Source organism: Anarhichas minor, unplaced genomic scaffold (assembly GCF_050575085.1).
Source record: "Anarhichas minor isolate MPS153535 unplaced genomic scaffold, ASM5057508v1 ptg000011l, whole genome shotgun sequence".
Classification (NCBI taxonomy): domain Eukaryota; kingdom Metazoa; phylum Chordata; class Actinopteri; order Perciformes; family Anarhichadidae; genus Anarhichas; species Anarhichas minor.
In genome coordinates this window covers 1012237-1031567 of record NW_027466457.1, presented here as the reverse complement: position 1 = coordinate 1031567, position 19331 = coordinate 1012237, and the positions used below count along the sequence as shown (strand labels likewise).

At 47.7% G+C, this 19331-nt stretch overlaps 1 protein-coding gene across 5 annotated transcripts in view; it reads left to right on the top strand.

The window, feature by feature from the left end:
- The window catches only part of dusp8a (dual specificity phosphatase 8a), a 39906-nt gene extending 22321 nt beyond the window's left edge, over nucleotides 1-17585 (top strand). For 4 of the 5 annotated variants that reach the window (XM_076088810.1, XM_076088812.1, XM_076088813.1 and 1 more), the window contains exons 4-7: nucleotides 14926-15092; nucleotides 15206-15365; nucleotides 15703-15826; nucleotides 15968-17585. In XM_076088810.1, coding sequence (XP_075944925.1) covers nucleotides 14926-15092; nucleotides 15206-15365; nucleotides 15703-15826; nucleotides 15968-17210 — 1694 coding nt within the window. In that variant the 3' untranslated portion in view covers nucleotides 17211-17585. Of the gene's footprint in view, nucleotides 1-8616; nucleotides 9295-14925; nucleotides 15093-15205; nucleotides 15366-15702; nucleotides 15827-15967 lie in introns of those variants that run through there. The other variant, XM_076088814.1, reaches the window with a different exon arrangement.
- Nucleotides 17586-19331: the final 1746 nt, after the last annotated feature.

The following is a 19331-nucleotide window of genomic DNA, read 5'->3' as shown; positions in this document are numbered from 1 at the left end:
CTCTATTTTTAGTTCCAGACTCCTGCGGTCGTCACATCTGGCGCCAGTGGCCTCGGTGCTCTCACCCCGGCCTGTAGATACACAAACACACAAGGACATACACACACGCCAGCCCCACCCCAACCAACACCAAGGGAGCACAAAGGTCAAAGGAAAGGGCCAAACAGAATAATCTATGACATCACCTCCCTGCTCTAAAACAGTGTTACAGACTTGGAGAAGCCTTGGAGCCAAGCGGTGGCGCTCTGTTTTCTGCAGTCACTCTGCAGGTATTTAATGATCTCCTTTTTTAGGCTCACACCTTGAAGAGGGATTGTGCAAATGCTTAACTCGCGCACACACACACACACACACACACACACTTTGAAGCGTGCAAATGCATGCACATATGGATAGACTCACACACACGCACACACATAATATGGTAACAGGGCCCAGAGGAGGCCTGTACCGAGTTGAGTTGTATGTAACAATGTTTTGTTTTTGCCAGTGTTCTCACCCCCTCCCTCGTCTGTCTCATTGGCCTCACATGATGAGCTTGATGTCATTTTCTCCTTCTTTCCCTCAAAACCGAAGAACAACAACAGGCCAGCATGTGAGTGTGTGTGTGTGTGTGTGTATTTATGTGTGTCGTTGCCAAATGTTTCCACCATGACGTGATCTCACTGCTCTGCTTGCCTCCTGCTCCTCTTCCCCTTCTCCTCCATCACTCAGAGTTCCTTGCTGGCTCAGAGAGGCCACACACACACACACACACACACACACACACACACACACACACACTCACACACAATGCACAAAAGCGAAACACAGTCATACATATACTATAGCGTGCAAAGATAGAGAGCGACATTTTCTCCCAGATGCACGCATAGGATATTTGCATTAATTCTAAGCGGTGCGGATAAAGATTAGAGCTCAAGACATCAGTGCAGACATATTAACACGCACACACGCACACACACGCACACATATTAAGGCTTAGATGTGCAAAGTGACTAACATTTCGGTTCATCTCGTGTATTGTATACATACAGAATGAACAGCACGTATTATGATTTCATTAAACTCACAATTTCGGTGTAAAATAGAATTCGACCATAACTAAAAAATGATCTTGATTCACCATTCAGGCACATAAAAGAAAGTCTTAGATATGTTGCAAAATTACCCTTTTGTATGGTGCAGTCTATCCCAATTAAGCGGATAAATTCACTGAATAACATGTGCAACACGATAGACAAATTACTTGGATTTGCTTCAGGAAACAAACATAAAACTGTAAAGCATGACTGAATTAACAACAAATGAACAAGTCGGTTTAAGCCTTATACAAAAAATAAGATATGACACGCATAATAACCTTTCTTACCAGATGCAGTTTGCCTGTGTTACACAAAGTAAAGCTTGTGGGTAAAACCTGTAGGCCGGTGCTTGTATACCACGGTGCCCTAAATACTTCCACCATACTTGTTTAAGCTGCTTGTGTATACAGTCCATTCACAGTGCATACCTTCTGGCCCCTGCTGCATTTTAAATCTATCTAGAAGCCTTTTGAACGTCCCAACCTGCCCCTGTCACGGGAGTCCTCCAGCATGGAATAAAAATAGTTTGTTTAAACTGTTACCTAGGCAGTGTCAACACATCAGGTCAACAGGAGCTGAAGTTGAACAGCCTGCTAACCCAGGCCGGTTTCTCCGCGCTACGCCCCCCCTCCCCCACCCATCAGCACCTCATAACTCGAACTTCACCATGAATTTGGGCCAAGCGCTCCGGCATCAGTTTACCGCTGCAGCAGCATTTATCCCGCTGACTCTGACACACATGTGGAGTGGACATTTTCAAGGGCAAGAAGAAAGGAGTAGCTAAAAACACGATGCTAGTTTATGCTCCCCAGAGCTGGCCTGCATCCACCGGATTCCATTCGTGCTCGGACTGCCCACTGCTGCTCCTGTTGTAGCGCCATTCCCTGGAACAATGGTGGATTCCTGTTTATCACTGTGCCGTCTTAATGCTTGAAACTGATGCACTTTATCTCTGGCATACCGCAGTGCTGCATCCTCGTTTACCTAATTTGTTGCCATGGGGGGGGTTTTCAGCGGTTTTAATCAGGTTTAGACAGCACCTCCAACATTTGAGTGAGGTTATATTTCTTGGCAGCCTTCTGAAGTGTGTTACAGTATGAGGAAAATCTATTTTAATGTGCAGTTTCCTAATAATGTTCCAAAAAATAAAGATGTCTCGTTGGCATTGAGTAGCATAGCTGCCTTTAACAGAGCAGAGAGTTTAAATCCTCTGCGGTTTAACACTTCCCCTGGTATGTACACAGACTTGTAACATAGGTCTTATTACCGTGATTTCATGCTGGCCACACACAAACTTTTGAGCTGAACCTCTGGGGCTGCCGCTGCTTCCTGATAAAAGCGGGAGATTTTCCATCGCCACAGCAACAGGCTAATTTTGGAGTTCCAGGCAAGCCCACGGCCCCCAGATTGAGGAATGCAGCACTTTGTGATCATTCCTGGTCCTCTTGATATCTTCCCCCTTTGCGCACACATAAACACTAACACACTCGAACGCACACACCCACATGCATAGTTGAAGGCAGCCTACAAAGAGGTCACTTCCCCCTTCTGTTGTGTAACTGCTTCCTGTTTCTGATAACGTGACATCAGGGCTCCCCGGGGTGAAATAGGGAGACGCCAAGGAGACTCGGCATGTATGTATACAAGTCTGTGTTTGTGTATTTGTACTTTAACTGTGCCTTTTGATTTAGGAGTAAAAAAGAGGATCCAGAAGTCCGACCATTCGCTTTAAAACATCATTTTAAAAGCGGCGTGAAGGCGTTGGTGGGGAGCACACAGAAACAGCTTGCACAGTTCCTCTCACGGCATCGCGTCATTCCTTCTCTATTGTTCTTTTGTAGCTGTTGGAGTGATGTCACTGCAGCATTGTGGATGTGACACAATCACACGCACACACACACACACACACACACACACACACACACACACACACAGTCTCCAGGGCCTGTAATGGCAGGAAAGCCAACCCTGACCGCGGGTGTTGCGATAACCACTGTCACCATGTCCTGTACGCCCAAAATGCAGTCTCCAGGGTGTAACGCCTCACTTCTGCTGCATGTCCGTGTGTAAGAAGGCACTGCTGAATGACTACAAGTTCAGTCATGTGTTTGCGTTAATGTGCACCATATTTTTTTAATAAAATCTGTTCCATAGACTTTGATTTTAAATGAGTTTTTGATTGAATTCATTTAAATGTTGTCGCACTGGAACATCAGCAGAAATATTTATTCTGTTGGGAAAAGATTTATTTGAAAATAAGCACTGTTGTGCATTTGAGGCCATGAGTCATGCTGTGTGTGCTGATGAGATAATAGGAGTTGTTGAGTAAAGGAATATTGGGGGCAAACTGATCTTACCAGTCAGTGGCACACAGAGGTGTGTGTGTGTGTGTGTGTGTGTGTGTGTGTGTGTGTGTGTGTGTGTGTGTGTGTGTGTGTGTGTGTGTGTGTGTGTGTGTGTGTGTGTGTGTGTGTGTGTGTGTGTGTGTGTGTGTGTGTGTGTGTGTGTGTGTGTGTGTGTGTGAGAGAGTGTGAGAGAAACCAACAGAGGACCAGATGGCTTGGCTTCCAGCACTGGTGTCAGGACAGTGTATCTCTCAGTGTGTTTGCCAGACATGCGAGAGACAGAGCTGAGGTGTGTGCAGGGTGTTGTTGCCTTCAAGTGCTGCAAGGAAACCCTGTGCATCCCAGCTCAGGCCATTAGCATTTAGAATAAAATATCCATCCGTTATGCTCAAGTGAACCTGTGTAGACAAACTCACCTCTGGGGAAATTAGACGAAAACACAGTTTACAGACACACACACACACATTGTTCATCTTTTCATTCCTGCAGACTGGTATGCATGGTTCCTGCTCTTATTTACCCTTTTATTCTTCCTCTCATGCACACACACACACACACACACACACGTATTACTCCTCTATAACCTCCTCAGAAAACAGCTGCGAGCCTCTCGGCTAAAATTAACATCCCCCTTATACATTCACACTTTTACACAAAGTGAATGCCAGGCTTTACATGCATGCAAACATACTGTAAGCACATGCCTGTGGTGGCCAGCAGCATTTCATTTTGAGCCTTAACAGCCCCCCCCCCCCTTATTCTCCACGCACACACACCGCTGAACATCTCCAACTGGGATTTTTAAGTAGTTCATCTGGTTTATGAGGGCCCGTCTGGTCCTGAAAGCCCCCCTTGGTGTGTTTGATAGCTTACCATCTTCTCTTTCTTTGTGTGTGTGTGTGTGTGTGTGTGTGTGTGTGTGTGTGTGTCTTTGTATACGCACTTGAGTGTATCTATCTGTGTGTGTAAACTGATTTCTTGCCAGCGAGTTAGATTTACTGCTGCAGAAGCCCCGGGTGCTGAGATCCTCCAGGGGGTTAAGTTGTTTGGAGGGCAGGGGGTCTTCTGCATGACTGATGCGTGCAGGCCTCCCTCCAGGCTGCACAGATAGAAATGAAGCTACCGCATGCATGAGCACACATGCATGACCGAGTGGTGCATCAGTGCTGCCTTAATCGCATACACCCCTCCTCCCGCCTGCTCTTTACATCAAACAGGCGCTCCCCTCCATCCTCCTCTCGTCTTCACCTCCTCAACGGCTATTTTTTGACGTCATCGGCTGACGTCTGTCTGAAAAGTGCAGGAAGGAAGTTCTAATAAATGTAGGTGGGAAGGCACTTAGTAGCGACGTTTTGAAATGTTTGATATTGGTGACCGTGCAATACAAAACCAAACCATTAGCAATGTTTTGCTTCCTCAGTTTGGGGAATATAAATGTGTTTTAACTTTTTTTAGCGCAATGCACCAGTGTTAAATTTAGACATTTGCCTAAATAAAATTGTAAAAGGTCTTCATTTTGAAAAAAGCTTCCTGATTCAATCAAATAATTATTTAAATAGCTTTACAATCACTCCAGATTGCACTTTTTCATCCACACAGGATTAGTCACTGCACCAGTAATGTCCCCTCGCAATACGACTACGTCATTTCAGTTACCATCTCCCTATGGATTCAAACACCCCCCCAATTACATCCAGAACCCCCACCTACCTAAACCTCCCCCTTCTCTCCTCCACCACCTCCCCCACCCTCAATTGCCCTCCATCTATCCTCCCCTGTTGACGACCTCACCCCCCGGGCATGGCAGCTGCGTTCTCCTGTAGGCATTACATCACTGCAAGAGCAGCCTCGTTACTGATCCCCTGACAACCAGCACTATCAACACACACACACACACCAATACACATGCACACACACACATATGCTTGTGTTTACGCATGTTGGAGCAAATAACTGTCCACCCCGTCCCGTCTGACCCCCTCCCCCCCAGCTATGTCCTCTCTTGTCTTCCTCTCACCTTGCTCCGTTCATCCTCTTCCCACATGGTCTCAACACATGGGTGCACACATACACACACACACACATTAACTCTTCACCCTAACCTGCCCTATCTGGAGAGAATGACGTCTCTCTTTCCCGTGATATCCTGACAGATGATCTGTGGTGTCGGATGACGCTCCTGTCGCTGCCTGTCTCAGCGGGGAGGGAACGGTGCACGGGCGCTGACAGAATATGTTAAATGAAAAATATTTGATTTATGTTATGATATTAGTACCTTCGCTTTTTGCACAGATTGTTAATGTACATCAACATTTGAGGAATTATTGTTTGCAAAGCACATACAAAATAGAAATGGGCAAACTTTACAATATTAAGTAAGCATTAAATATAGTAAGTTGAAGAATTGCAGGCAAAGTGTAAAAGAGTGAAGACCATGGATCAGAGAGAAGATAGCAAACAACTTCCAGGTCACACCTGTCAGTTTTACGGTGCCATTACTTCTGTACATGATATATTTGCATCCACGACACATCTGATACAACTTCACAGACATAACACTAGATTACAATGTAAAGAAAATGCAATCCAAACATGTATTTCCTTGTTTTCTCTCCAGTTGTCGGGTGCAGACAAAGTCTCTCATATGTTTATCTAACATCTAACAGTCCTAGCGCCTCCAGTGCAGAGAGGCTGCCCCATGTTGTTCCGGTCTCCAAGGCCCCTTTGGCCTTTCCACACCGTCTCTCTTTCTGTCTTACGCCGCAATCTCATGCTCATCTCCACTTCTCTCCCTGTCTGTTTTGGCTGGTCTCTGTGTAAACTGTGCGTTGTCCCAGTAACTCCGCCATAAAAGCACCCTCTAAATCTAACAGATGTCAGTGGAGGGGGGGGGGGGAGGGGATGCCCGGAGTGACCGTCCTACCTATTTCTGTCGCAGCAGGGCACACATGTACAGTCAATAAAAAAAGGCCTGACTGTCATTTATAGCGTCTTGGCTGTAATCCTCTAATTAACACGCCTACTATTCTGAGCCTTGTTACCCTGCTGAGGACCGGAGGAGGAGGAGGAGGAGGAGGAGGAGGAGGAGAGAAGTGTAAAGAGGAGGGCACGGTGTTTGCTCGAGGAACTCCAACGAGTTTGAACACCAGCAGCTACTTTGTTTTGTTGCTGTTGGCTTCCAGCGCTGTGGGTTTGCAGGGTGTTAGGAAGTCGTGCGTTCCAAAAGCTGGTTTCATGGCTTCGAGCCACACAGACGGAAACAACCAAACGGAGGTGTTCGAAAAAGTTCAAAGCGAGGTGATGAGCGCTGCGTTTGGAGTGTAGTGACCCTAGTCGACCACTGTGGAGTGCCACACCTGAAAACAGTGTGTGTGTGTGTGTGTGTGTGTGTGTGTGTGTGTGTGTGTGTGTGTGTGTGTGTGTGTGTGTGTGTGTGTGTGTGTGTGTGTGTGTGTGTGTGTGTGTGTGTGTGTGTGTGTGTGTGTGTGTGTGTGTGTGTGTGTGTGTGTGAGAGAGAAATCCCCCTTATTTGTTCTTCGCTTCGACATCCTCCCAAAACCAAAGTCTGCATTTTTCAGCTCATCATCACCAAGTGACCTATTTCCTGTCCCGCTCTCAGTGACCCGTGGTTGAACAGAGGGTGACGTAAGGCTGTTCTCACCCGAGCGCGATCGTTCAGGGGTCTGCAGTGATGAGGTCAGTCAGTTAGCATGCAGCTGGCCCCCTAACTAGACATCTTGTATAAGCTTATTTGCCTCTTCTTTTTTTTTTGTGCGTGTCTGTGTGGCGATGACTGAATGTACTTGAAGCCCATGTGACCTGGTTTGAATGTAATCAGTGTGCTGTGATGTCTCAACCTGAGACTGAACAGACAATCAGACAGGACATTTCACTGGCCCACTCATGGCAGGTGCTGTTTTAGCATCTGTGCTCTGTATTACCAGCAAGATGTTGAATGACCTAAAAAGAACCGCCACGTTAAATTGATAATTCATACAAACCTGTGTTGATTTTTTTGTGCTTAAGAATGTATTTATAATAGCTGTATTTGCATAATAATTAGTTCACTTTCAGTTAACATTTAGTCCTGTCCAGCGGTTACGTTAAGGCCTGTGCTGCTTTGTTTCCATAGCTGGACTTGTGGCCGACATGTTTGTCATTCCATAGTAAAGTACCAGAAGTCTGTGGCCTGTCAAACGGGATGATGGCTGCCGACCACAAGCTTGTTTGGTCTTCTCATCACCTCTAGTCTTCTCTCCCTCTTTTGTCAGCTTTTCTTTCCTTTCTTTTTTGTCCTCCTCCTCCCTTCTCTACAGCTTCAATTTATTTAGCTCTCCTCTCCTCTCATTCATCCTCCAACACGAGGACACCGTGTCCAAAGACAGGCGCGTTGGACATGAACCAGTGCAGGAAACATGGGTGAAGTCGCACACATCCCCTCACCTTCAGAGACAAATCAGCTCTCAACACACTGACAGTCTTAATCCTCCTCTGCAGTGAGTGATATGCTCCGAAGCTACAGTACATTTAAGGCAAGCGACCTAATGTAGGTATTCAGCTTCTGCTTACTGTTAAGCTGTAAAGCTTTGTTAAAGGGACAGAATCTTGTTCAGTATTTAGTATGAATTAAATATGAAAATGACATGGGACATTTGAAAAGCAAAAGTCTGCATCCCATGTATCTTGTTTTGAAACCGTCCAGTTCACAAAACCCTCAGCAAACATAGAAATATCATCTCAAGGAGCGAATTGTGATGCACATCGACGCAAGCGCTTTCCTTTCTCTCCTGTAATCGACAACACAGATACTACGCAGTGTTGTAGCTACTAGTGTGTGTCTGCTACACAGCCTTAGAGCTGTGTCTTAGCCTCCATCCTGCTCCGCAGTGAGGCCCCTGAGGTGGCCGCATATTTGTTGGGTGAGTAAGGAATGTGGTTACATGCCTTAGACATTAGCTATGACGGAGCGCTGGCTCCACAAGGGAGGGAGGGTGCAAGGGAGGATAGCAGAGGATGAGGAAGGGAGGGAGGGAGGGAGGGAGGGAGGGAGGGAAGAGTCTGAGCTCACGGCAAGTGAGCTCATTCACCCCCAGAGCTCGAGGAGAGAGTGCAGCTCCGTCATCCTCTTTGCTGAGAGAGAGAGGGGGAGGAGGAGGGAGGGAGAGGGAGGAGTGTAAGCCAACGACTGAGCGAATGAGAGACGGGGAGAGTGAAGCAGCACAACAATAGTGGGCTGCTCTTCTGGCTGTGGACTCACAGAGACAGAGAGAGCGCTCAGAGAGACACACAGACGCTCTGTAAACCAGCTGCAGGCACGTTACAGCTGGCTCCTACGTACAGACTCACTCACTTTTGTTCTTCCTCTTGCTTCTCTGTGCGGCGAACGTTCTTCACAACACCACAAAATAGCTGAATTTTGACGCAGGAGCATTTTAGGAATTTTTTTGGGGGGTCATTTTGTGGGATTTTCGCCCGTTGGTGGACTTGAGGAGCGTGCCCACAGACATTTTGGACTAGTTTTTGTTATACCGGGTCTGTTCTCAGAGGGTCACCGATTGGACACTGTAACAAGTTTTTGTCTGCTCGGAATTGTTACACTCAGACTGTGGGCTCACCTCAATCAGCCCTCTAAGGAGAACACCTCCGTTTGTTTGTTCTGAAGTTTTTTGGGCTCACTCCATCCCTGAAGGAAGGGGGACCAGAACAGTGTGTGTGTGTGGGCGGGACACAGAGTGTGTTCTGGGGGATGCCTCTGGATGTGGTGATTGCCCCAGCGGAGGACTGTTTTTGGCCGGACCGACAGGACACAGACATGAGGCTGAAGATCAGGGTCCGCCGAATGAAAGAGGGGAGAGAGCTAAGAGGTGTGTATCCACCTGGACACAGAGCAAGCAGGAGAAGTGATGTATGTGTGTGTGAGAACATCCCTTTCTGGCTAGTAACATGTTGAGGATGTAGGCCTTTGTGTACAGACGTTACAGAGCAAACATAGTGAACATGCAAAGAGCGTGGAGTCTGATTTTATACGATATATAAACACAGACGCTGCTGGGGCTTTGGCTGTAAAAATGCACCACTGTCGTATACAGCTGAAGGTGTGTATGAGGGGGGGGAAACCACTGATAACAGTCAGTGCAGATGAGTACAAAGGCACAGCGGGCGCCCAGGTAATGAGGTATTCCAGTCCACGCGTGCTGCAAGTGAAAGATGGATGTGCTTTGAGTTTTAAGGACGTCTAGTGGATCAATAGTGAGATGTGCTGCTACAGGCTGAAAGAATACGTCTCCAAACACCGCTAATTGTTTTCCCACCTTTTTTGTTTGTGCAGTTAATGTGTTCAGAGAGAAAGAATAGGAAGAAGGGGGATTAAAGAGATGACATTATGAAGACGAGAAGCAATGAAGAGGAAAGAGCGGAAAGAAAAAGGGGTCTGGGGGGGTGGGGGGGATGAGAGCCGTGACCTGCGGTATGACATAGTGCTCATGCTCTCTCAGCCTGTGGTCATTGAGATGTAAAACTATCACAAAGGCTCTTTCTGTTTCTCTTTCTTCTCCACTGCTCTTGGCTTTTGTCTCACTTCTGCTCTCTCTCTCTCTCTCTCTCTCTCTCTCTCTCTCTCTCTCTCTCGCTCTCTCTCTGCAGAAGGGTGTCTTGTGGAGATCATGTTATCAATACGTGTGCAGTGTGCACTGCAGGTGTTTAACATAACACCTTTCACACAGCGATGAGGCAATGCAGAGCTGTAGTGCTGTGGAATCTAATCTTTTTTTATATAACACACTTGCATGCGATATTGCACAAAATATCTAGTCAGTCATTGAAATGCTGGTGTTATAGTTGGATCCTTTAGGTCATAAATGTGTGACAGTTTGGGTGTAAAGTTTGTATGCAAATGTAGACGCTACATGCATATCAGGAGGCTGGTTTCAAAGCAGTCAGCATAGCAGCCCTCCACACCTGCCACATTGTTAGGTGTGTGTTTCTTTGTGTGTGTGCACATGTGCATGTACAGTCCGGAGAAAAGAAATCACACATTTGCCATCAGCAGGTGAAAATAGAATTGTGTCTGTCACAGGTTATTTTGAGGCGCCGCAACACGTCTCTGTGGAAATAGATGGGCTGAATTACAGGAGGGTTTATAGTCCAGTGTTGCAATAACACGGTACTGCTGAACCAGCAGTTGATCAAAGTGACATACTCCCGCTATCGGTCTGCAAAGATAGAGGAACAATAAACAGTTCACCCATCAGCCGGGGGGGCGACATGTTAATGACACATTCCCGCCCGTCATCCACCTGACGCCCTGCCTGAAAAGCGATGACATCACCCCCACTACCTCATCAATGGTCTGTCAGTCAGACAGACTCTACCCCCTAAAACACACACACACTCCAGTCGCTTCACCAGGCTGCAGCACTGCCTTTGTGAAGCTGAGTGGGACATGTGTGCAATGATGTCATGTTCGGAGGGTGAGGGATGAAGGGGGGTGTGTGTGTGTGTGTGTGTGTGTGGGGGGGGGGGGGGGGTCACATTGAGATGCTAATGTCCCCTCATAGTGGAGGGGACAGCTGGAGGGGCACAGAGGATGGCGTCATGTCTCCCCCGATATGAACCACAGAGGAGAGCGATGGAGGGGTGCGGGGGACTCATTCAGGCAGATCAATGCCCCCAGGCTGCCGCGGGCTGTGTGTGTGTGTGTGTGTATGTACACGTCTGCCTTGTTTGTGTGTGTGTGTCCCCCCCCCCCCCCCCCCCCCCGTCCATTAACAGACGAGTTAAAGAGGGCAACTGAAAGCTACACAGAGACTGAAATACACAGAGGCGAGAGGGAGAGGGGGGTGAGCTTGTATTGACGAGGCAGTCAATTGCTCCAACTGCAGTGATGTAACAGCAGAGCTCCCATTAACCATAATAGCCGGGCAGGTGTTGTGTGTCTCTGCTCGTCCGCTCAATATCTCCGGGATTCCATTTCCATTCATCTCTCAGCTTTCCCGCATCGATTCTCACAGCAGCGCGGTCCTCAAAAAAAGCTTGAATTTGATCCAAATATCTTCCACCAAACGCAGACTTTTCATGTCAGTGGGATAATAACCTGCACTCTTCAACTGAAATGTGAATATTTAGTTGGAGGAAGTGACTGATGAGGAGGAGGGAACCGGCGAACAAAGGAGGCCTGAGTGCTCGGCTCTGACAGGGCAAGAGAGGAAAATAAGCAGTTGCATAAGTGATGAAGTGGGCAGAGGAAAACGGAAAAAGGAAGTCACTGCTGGCTAGCACTGCCAATGGCGACACAGTGCCCTCTTTCCCGGTTGTGTGTTTTCTTTCTATCCAAAAGATTTTCTTTTTTTCTCTCCGAGTGTGTTCAAAATTGGGTTAGTCACATCCTGTCCAAGTACATTTTCCAGAAGTACATGATACACCACTTACTGTAGCGCTGTGCAAAACATGATCTGGAGGCCCAACAAATACAAGTTTGAATGTTATTTCTGTGTGGCAAAAAGATCATGACTTTAGCATGTGACTGGAAATGACAGCAGCCTTCATATCTGTTAAGCAGAATGTGTGTTTCTGTTCATTTTCAAGTTCAAAATGTTGGTAGGAGACGAGCATGAAGACACCTCTTAAAATAATGGAGTTAGCCTGACTTGTGCAGCCGGAAAGTTGGCTTTATCTCTGGAGTTTAATGTAGCAGTGTGTTTGTCTCTGCTGGTTATCATGCTGCACTGAAGGTGAACTCATCTCTCCCAGTTGACTTTCTGATGTCATCTTCATGGACAGCTGGGCTGGTGTGTGTGTGTGTGTGTCACCGGGTATTTTCAGTGACCTCAGTGTGAGTGTACAGTGTGTTTATGTGTGTGCTTTGTGTGCTTATATTGGAATGGACGGATGTGTCATCGTTGTCTTTTGGAGAATGTGAGGCCATGTCTCTTTGTCTCTTTGGGTTATTTGGTGATCACTGGTGTACGTGTGTGTGTGTGTGTTTTTGTGCCCTTTGAAGGCTCAGTGTGTGTTTTACGCCGTCTTGACAGCACTCGGGGGGGGGGGGGGGGGGGGGGGGGAGTAGTGACTGTCATCACCATCACTGCCCTTCCTCGCCGCCATGGCAACCTTAAGTAGAGTGGGGTCAGGTGACGAGGTGACAATAGCGCGTTATCTCCTGTGTGACTAACGTCCATTTGCGGCGGCTGTGTCAAGCTTTGACTACAAGGAAGGTGTTTGTAATTGTGTTGACGTAATGTCACTGTAATGTAGGAGCAGGCCGGCACACTCAGTCCTGCTCTCTTATCTCTGACTTCAGTCTCCCTTCATGCCAGTAACTCCTTTACTCACCCAGTGACACACTGGCTCACCATGTCTTCCTGCCGTTTGGATGCTTATTCAACACGAGACGAGGTCAGCTACAGTAACCACTGCTATAATTATTAATCCAGACGCACACACAAAGGGCGACAGTATTTTCATTCATATGTTCACTTCCCTTCACACACACTTTCTCTTCGTGTGTTAAACACACACACACTGTCTCCACCGTGGAACGTCCTGTCTTCTGCCCTTCTAACAACTTTCTAACAATGTCCTCGCACCGAAAGGGAAATGGTTGATGTGTGACGCGAGGCGTTTCCTGTTGATTCAACGGTCTCCAGGAACATAGCGCTTCCTCTACGCTGATACAGTACACATGCCTGTGGTGGGAGCTATATGTAGCGCCATTTATTTTCTTTGCATACGGGTGTGCTCCGCAGCAGCAGCTTGGGAACAAAGAAACCAGGAAGAAACCCTTCAAAGAACTACCCTTCCTCTCGCTGTTTTATCAATTACTGACACTGTAGCAGCGCCCATAGGATCACTAGAAAGAGGCTCTGGTGGACATTTTTCAATGCCAGCACGGTCTAAAGCCAAACTGTGAACTACAATTGGCTGTTTAGTCTACTTTCTACAGGCCCAAAAGGTTAAATCACACACTCACACACACACACACACCAGCATAGCAGCCTCTACTTCTTTGCATGAAGCTTTCCTTCCTGTATCTTAGTTATCTGATCACTCTTTCTACATCCATGTATCTCCTGTCCCCCCCATGTAGAGCGCTGATGTCATTGCTCCGCCGGGTTGCGATTAATAGCTGGAAACAGACAACACTTCTTCACTTTGCACTTAAAGGGACAGTGCACCCATAATAGCTCTGGATCATGAGCATGCACCCAGCCTCAGAAGCTGTGCTGTTGTGTAATAGCACCAAAATACCAAAGTATCTATCCTCCGAGGGTTTGCACAACTTGAATTTTGCAGCTTTTTAGACCTAATATCTGTTGAGGCACTGTGTGTGTGTGTGTGTGTGTGTGTGTGTGTGTGTGTGTGTGTGTGCGTGTGCGTGTGTGTCGGCCAGACGTTGCTAGTGCAGCTGGGTGTGTGTTACAACAGAAGGCAATGTCATGCCTGCACTGTGCTGCGTGTGCGACTTTAGAACAGTGATGTCATGTCACTCTCACTCTGTGCGCGCGTTTGTACTTCGACCCAGATCGGGTCAGGTAGGGCTGGACCAAGATTAAGCTCTAATCTCCTTTCTGGGGCTCAGGGTTTCCTTGAAGCACTCCGCTCCGTTCTACACACTCCTTAGCGAGGTCATTACCCACTCCTCAACTCACACACACACACACACACAAACAAACACACTTCGCCCCCACCTCCTCTCGTTGGCCCCCACCCTGTAGTTATAGAACCGCGGTACTGCAGAGTAATGATGAGTGTGGGTATTTATGCGTGTGTGCAGAAGTGGGGGCAAGCAGTGCCTATGTGTGTGTGAGTGGACAGAGAGGTACAAACAGTGGGAGTGAAAATTGAGCATATGTTAACTGCAAGATTATGTGATCATGTCTTTAGATTGTATCTTCTTGGAGAGTGTGTGTGTGTGTGTGTGTGTGTGTGTGTGTGTGTGTGTGTGTGTGTGTGTGTGTGTGTGTGTGTGTGTGTGTGTGTGTGTGTGTGTGTGTGTGTGTGTGTGTGTGTGTGTGTGTGTGTGTGTGTGTGTGTGTGTGTGTGCAGTTGTCAGGGGGATGTTACTGGGCCTCTGTCCTGGCCCTGCACCTGTGGCCTCTCTCATTCCCCCAGCCTGACGCAATGCACTGCTACAGGACATGAGCTCATGCAGGAAACAGAGCCACACACACACACATATATACACATGTGCCAAAAGTGGAGCCGCCTGCCTCTTAAAGGGCCAGGCATGCACATTCCTGGCCGCCCAGCAAGTCAACCTAACTCGTACACAGAAGCACAGAGAGGCTCTTTTTTTGCTCCTGTTGCACCAAGCAAGACCCAGACATTGTAGCCCAGATTCGCCTCTGAAAGCCTACAGAGCGTCTGTTTGCTCTGCTAATGGTGTTGTTGATTGGTTCACAAGAGTCTTTGCAGAGTTCCCAGGGTGTTGTGTGACTGCTCTGTGGATAATCATTAGTGTACCTAACCAGGTCTCTCCTTCTCTTCCTTCTCTGCAGGAGGTTTTGCTGCTTTCTCCTCCTGTTTTCCTGGCCTGTGTGAAGGGAAACCTGCCACTGCTCTACCTATGAGCTTGTCCCAGCCCTGCTTGCCTGTGGCTAATGTAGGGCCCACTCGCATCCTGCCACACCTCTACCTGGGCTCACAGAAGGACGTCCTCAACAAGGTAGAATGTAGTTTGCATCTGTTCACTCGTTTTATCATTGAAAGATAGCTATCTTGTTATTTTTACCTGGCAACAAAACGTGTCCTTGAACCACTTTATCTCTCTCTGTGCAGGATCTGATGGCTCAGAATGGTATTACCTATGTGCTGAATGCCAGCAACACCTGCCCCAAGCCAGACTTCATCAGCGAGAGCCACTTCATGCGCATCCCAGTCAACGACAACTACTGCGAGAAGTTGCTTCCCTGGCTGGAAAAAACGAATGAATTCATAGGTATGAGGAAGGGAAAAGTAATAAAACAAGAATGTGATTGGAATGAAGATTGGCAGTTCAAAGCAAAATAGCCACTCAGGGAAGTGTCTTTATAAGGAAGTGAATTCATCTCAAGTCGAAGAATGCTATGATATTCAATACAACATCTCCGCACATTTTCACAGTTAACAAAAGGTCACGTGCGGCTTAGGTAACAGGTATAACACACCCGTTCAGGTGTCCCCCCTCCAGTACTCTTCCAGGAAATGTCAGTTTGCTTTCAATAGCCTTTGATCGTCTCCAGACACTTTGTGCTAAACATGCGTATTCATACCTGTTTGCTTTCCCCCCACAACAGATAAAGCTAAGGTGTCAAACTGCAGAGTCATTGTGCACTGCCTGGCTGGAATCTCGCGTTCAGCAACCATCGCCATTGCATACATCATGAAGACAATGGGCTTGTCATCAGATGATGCCTACAGGTATGCTTGCTCCTCCCACCCACCTCCAGCTCAGCTAAGGTGTCAGCCCCAGTGAAAGGACAACTCACTGTTGCAAGTAATGCCAGATGTAATGCTTGTAATGTTCCCATTCTCAATTTCCAACTCTTTTCCTCCTTTCAGGTTTGTAAAGGACCGAAGACCGTCCATATCCCCCAACTTCAACTTCCTGGGTCAGCTTCTGGAGTTTGAGAAGGGCCTGCAATTACTGCAAGCTTTGACTTCCACCTCTGATGACAAGATATCCGAAATCAACACCAAGCAAAGCTCAGAGGTTAATCGAGGTTTCGAGATGAACGGTCACCACAGCAACTATGACTCATCTGTGGCAGATGCACACATCCCACCAGAACCCAAGCTGCCATCACCCACCTCCCTCCAGCAAGGCTTCAACGGCCTAAACCTCTCCGCAGAAAGGATCATGGACACTAACCGGCTTAAACGCTCCTTCTCCCTTGACATTAAGTCGGTCTACTCCCCAAACAGTCCCAGCCTCTGCCCCAGTCAGGCACCCACACACTCTGAAGACGTCCCAAAGCTCTGCAAGCTTGACAGCCCAGGAACCGGCTCCTCCAACGGTGTCTGCTCTCAGTCTCCCGTCCTTGACAGCCCCTGCTCCGCTGACTCACCGTTCCCCTCACCAGGCAGCGGGGGCAGCATTGGAGGTTTGGGGCTCCGAGGAAGTGAAGGAGTCCATCGCACCGGTTCTTCCTCGTCCAGACCCAGGAGGAAACCCAAGCATTGCTCCGGCAGTTCCCCAGTCCACTTCCAACCCCACCAACCTCCACAGTCCCTCAGCTTGTCGCTGGACCCCAAAAGCCCCAGCCTGGACGAGAACCTAAAGGGATCACTGCTCCTTTCACTACCCTCCCTGCCCAGCGTGGAGTCTGGGACCATGTGGACCAAACACAGAGACACTGTCCAGGCCACAACTCCCGTCACTCCCGTCACTCCCCCCACAGATGCCCCCTGGCACTTTGGGGCAGTGGAGGGCGGTGAGGGAGAGATGGAGCTGGGAGGAGGAGGGGATGGACGGGGAGAGGAGTCGTCGGTGAGGTTTGGGAGCAGCTCGGCGTATGTGGCGTTTGGGTGCAGCGAAGGTGTGCGGTTACGAGACAAATCCCAGAGGGAGAAGTCCTCAGCGCCACTGACACAGAGAGACCACCGAGACTCCATGTCGTCCACAGTGACCCTGTCCAACAGTGCGAACAACAGCGGGCCTGCGTCAGAAAAGCAGTTCAAGCGGCGCAGCTGCCAGATGGAGTTCGAGGAGGGCATCTCCGAGACGCGATCCCGAGAAGAACTGGGGAAGATCGGGAAGCAGTCAAGCTTCTCCGGGAGCATGGAGATCATCGAGGTATCCTGACAGATAATGGACCTGATTGGGGCGGTCCCTTGGGGGCAAAAATGGACCTGGTTAGAGGGAGGGCAAGAGGAGGACATATGACGAAGTAGAAGAGGCTTTTATTTTGCTCCCCTCACAGACAGTGTTAAGGACAAATAGATACACAAGCAGAGAGGTAATGTGAAAAGGTAAGCAAGCGAACTAGCATTCGCACCTGGAGAGACAGAGCCTGTGATGTGGTGCTTTGCCATCCTGAACTCTCATGCAAATCTGAATAAAAGTCTGGGGGAGGGTGGGGGTAAAGGGGGGGGGGACTGTAGGTACTGAAACTCTTAATTTTCTGAGCTCTGTCGCAGATTTTAAAAAAAAGAAACGACCCAGGACAAGTGTCATGTTGCATCCTCACTATATAGAATATCCTTATCTTGACAGAGTTCGGACACAAACTGCTTGCCTGCGGTCAAATGTATTGTTCTTCAATGGGTGTATAGCTTGTGATTTGAACCAAGCCCCATGTTTCCTCCCAAAGCTTCATCCCAGTGTCAGAAAGCCTCAGAACCTCGCACGGCTACATCCCCCCCCCCCCCCCCCCCTCCCAGTGGCTCTGCCCGCTACAGACTCTGCATAGCAACATCAGACAACAATAACAGACTCCTTAACAGCACCGTCTCCTCACATCACCACAGCACAAGGCAGAGAGATCCCAAGGACTTCATCTAACGGCGGTACTGTATCCAAACAATGAAGCATCCTCAGCATGTTGTTGCTGAAAAGACTTTTGAAGACTCGCAGTGATGGGCAGTGTTCCCCCCTTAAAGCACAGGGTGTCTTTCCTGACTTTGGTTCCCTTGTTTCCAGTGTTAACAGCGCGATGGGACTGAGGTTTCGGGAGGGTGGCGAGGGTTTCGCTTTAACGGCCATTCAGCTCCTTTATAGACACCCCCACTGCTCCCAGTCACCATCTATGGTCACCACTGAGCATGCACCAGAACGGCTGACTACAGACAGACAAATACTATATATACAATATGAATATATATAGCAATTTTAATGGACTTCTAATGGACTTTGTTCAGTTATAGTTTTAATTTATTGTATTGGTTCATTCTGGCAATGAGAAATAATATAATGTTTTGTGGATTTATTTCTTTTTTTTTCTTGTTGAATTATTATTATTTGCTGTATGGTATTTATGAACACACACTCAAACAAATACATACATTCAACAAAATCAAGCAAGCAATACGTGCTGTTCCTTCTTTGGGGAGAGTGATGTTTGACTTTGAAATGCACTTTTCTGCTTTCTGATAACCAAGTTCAGTTACCCTTCACTCCCATGGCAGCAAGATACTCCGGAAGCACAGGCTTGAGTATCGAAGGTGCAAATATAGAGCTTCTGTTTTATATTTGGAGGATGGTACAGACATCCCACTGGAACCGGATCTCTGTAGTGCGTAATCACGGATTCATCACAATCCAGGGCTCCAGCGTTAACTAAAAACATTGTTTTGTTGTGCAGAGGAACAAAGTAGCCGCATACTCTCTGGTCGCTCATACACAGTAAAACATGTCCTGCCAGTGTCATGATTTCTTGCATATGCAAACAAATGCGCGCTCTTTCACAAGATTAACAGACTGAGTGTCCTCCCCGAGCCAGCACCAGTTCTTCATCCAACACACACACACACCCTATTCTGTATGCAGTTACACATATTTTCACACATGTAAAGCATAGGAGGCCCTACACACCCTTTTGTTCATTCTCAGGGGATCTTTCAGTGAGCCAAGCCCAGCACAGGGTACACACATCAGCACAATGCATGTCCGTAAGGCTCCCTCTCTTTCTGTCTTTTTTTGCTCTTATTTCTCACTTTCCAAAGCTTTGATTAAAAACAACGTGACAAAACGGAAAGAAAAAAAAAGCGGATCTTCATACCTTGAAGTGAAAGAAATGAAAATGTTGCTCTCCTGGTGCGAGATAGGTATTTATTTATAATGTAAAATGTGTTTATTTTCCCGTTTATCCTTGATTAGCTTCTCTCTCTGGTGATCTCTGACCTTTGACTTTGGGCTGCTGCAGCTACAGTAAGTTCAGATAGACTCCTCTGTTCCCCCGAGGCTCAAGCAACTTCTCCTCACCCT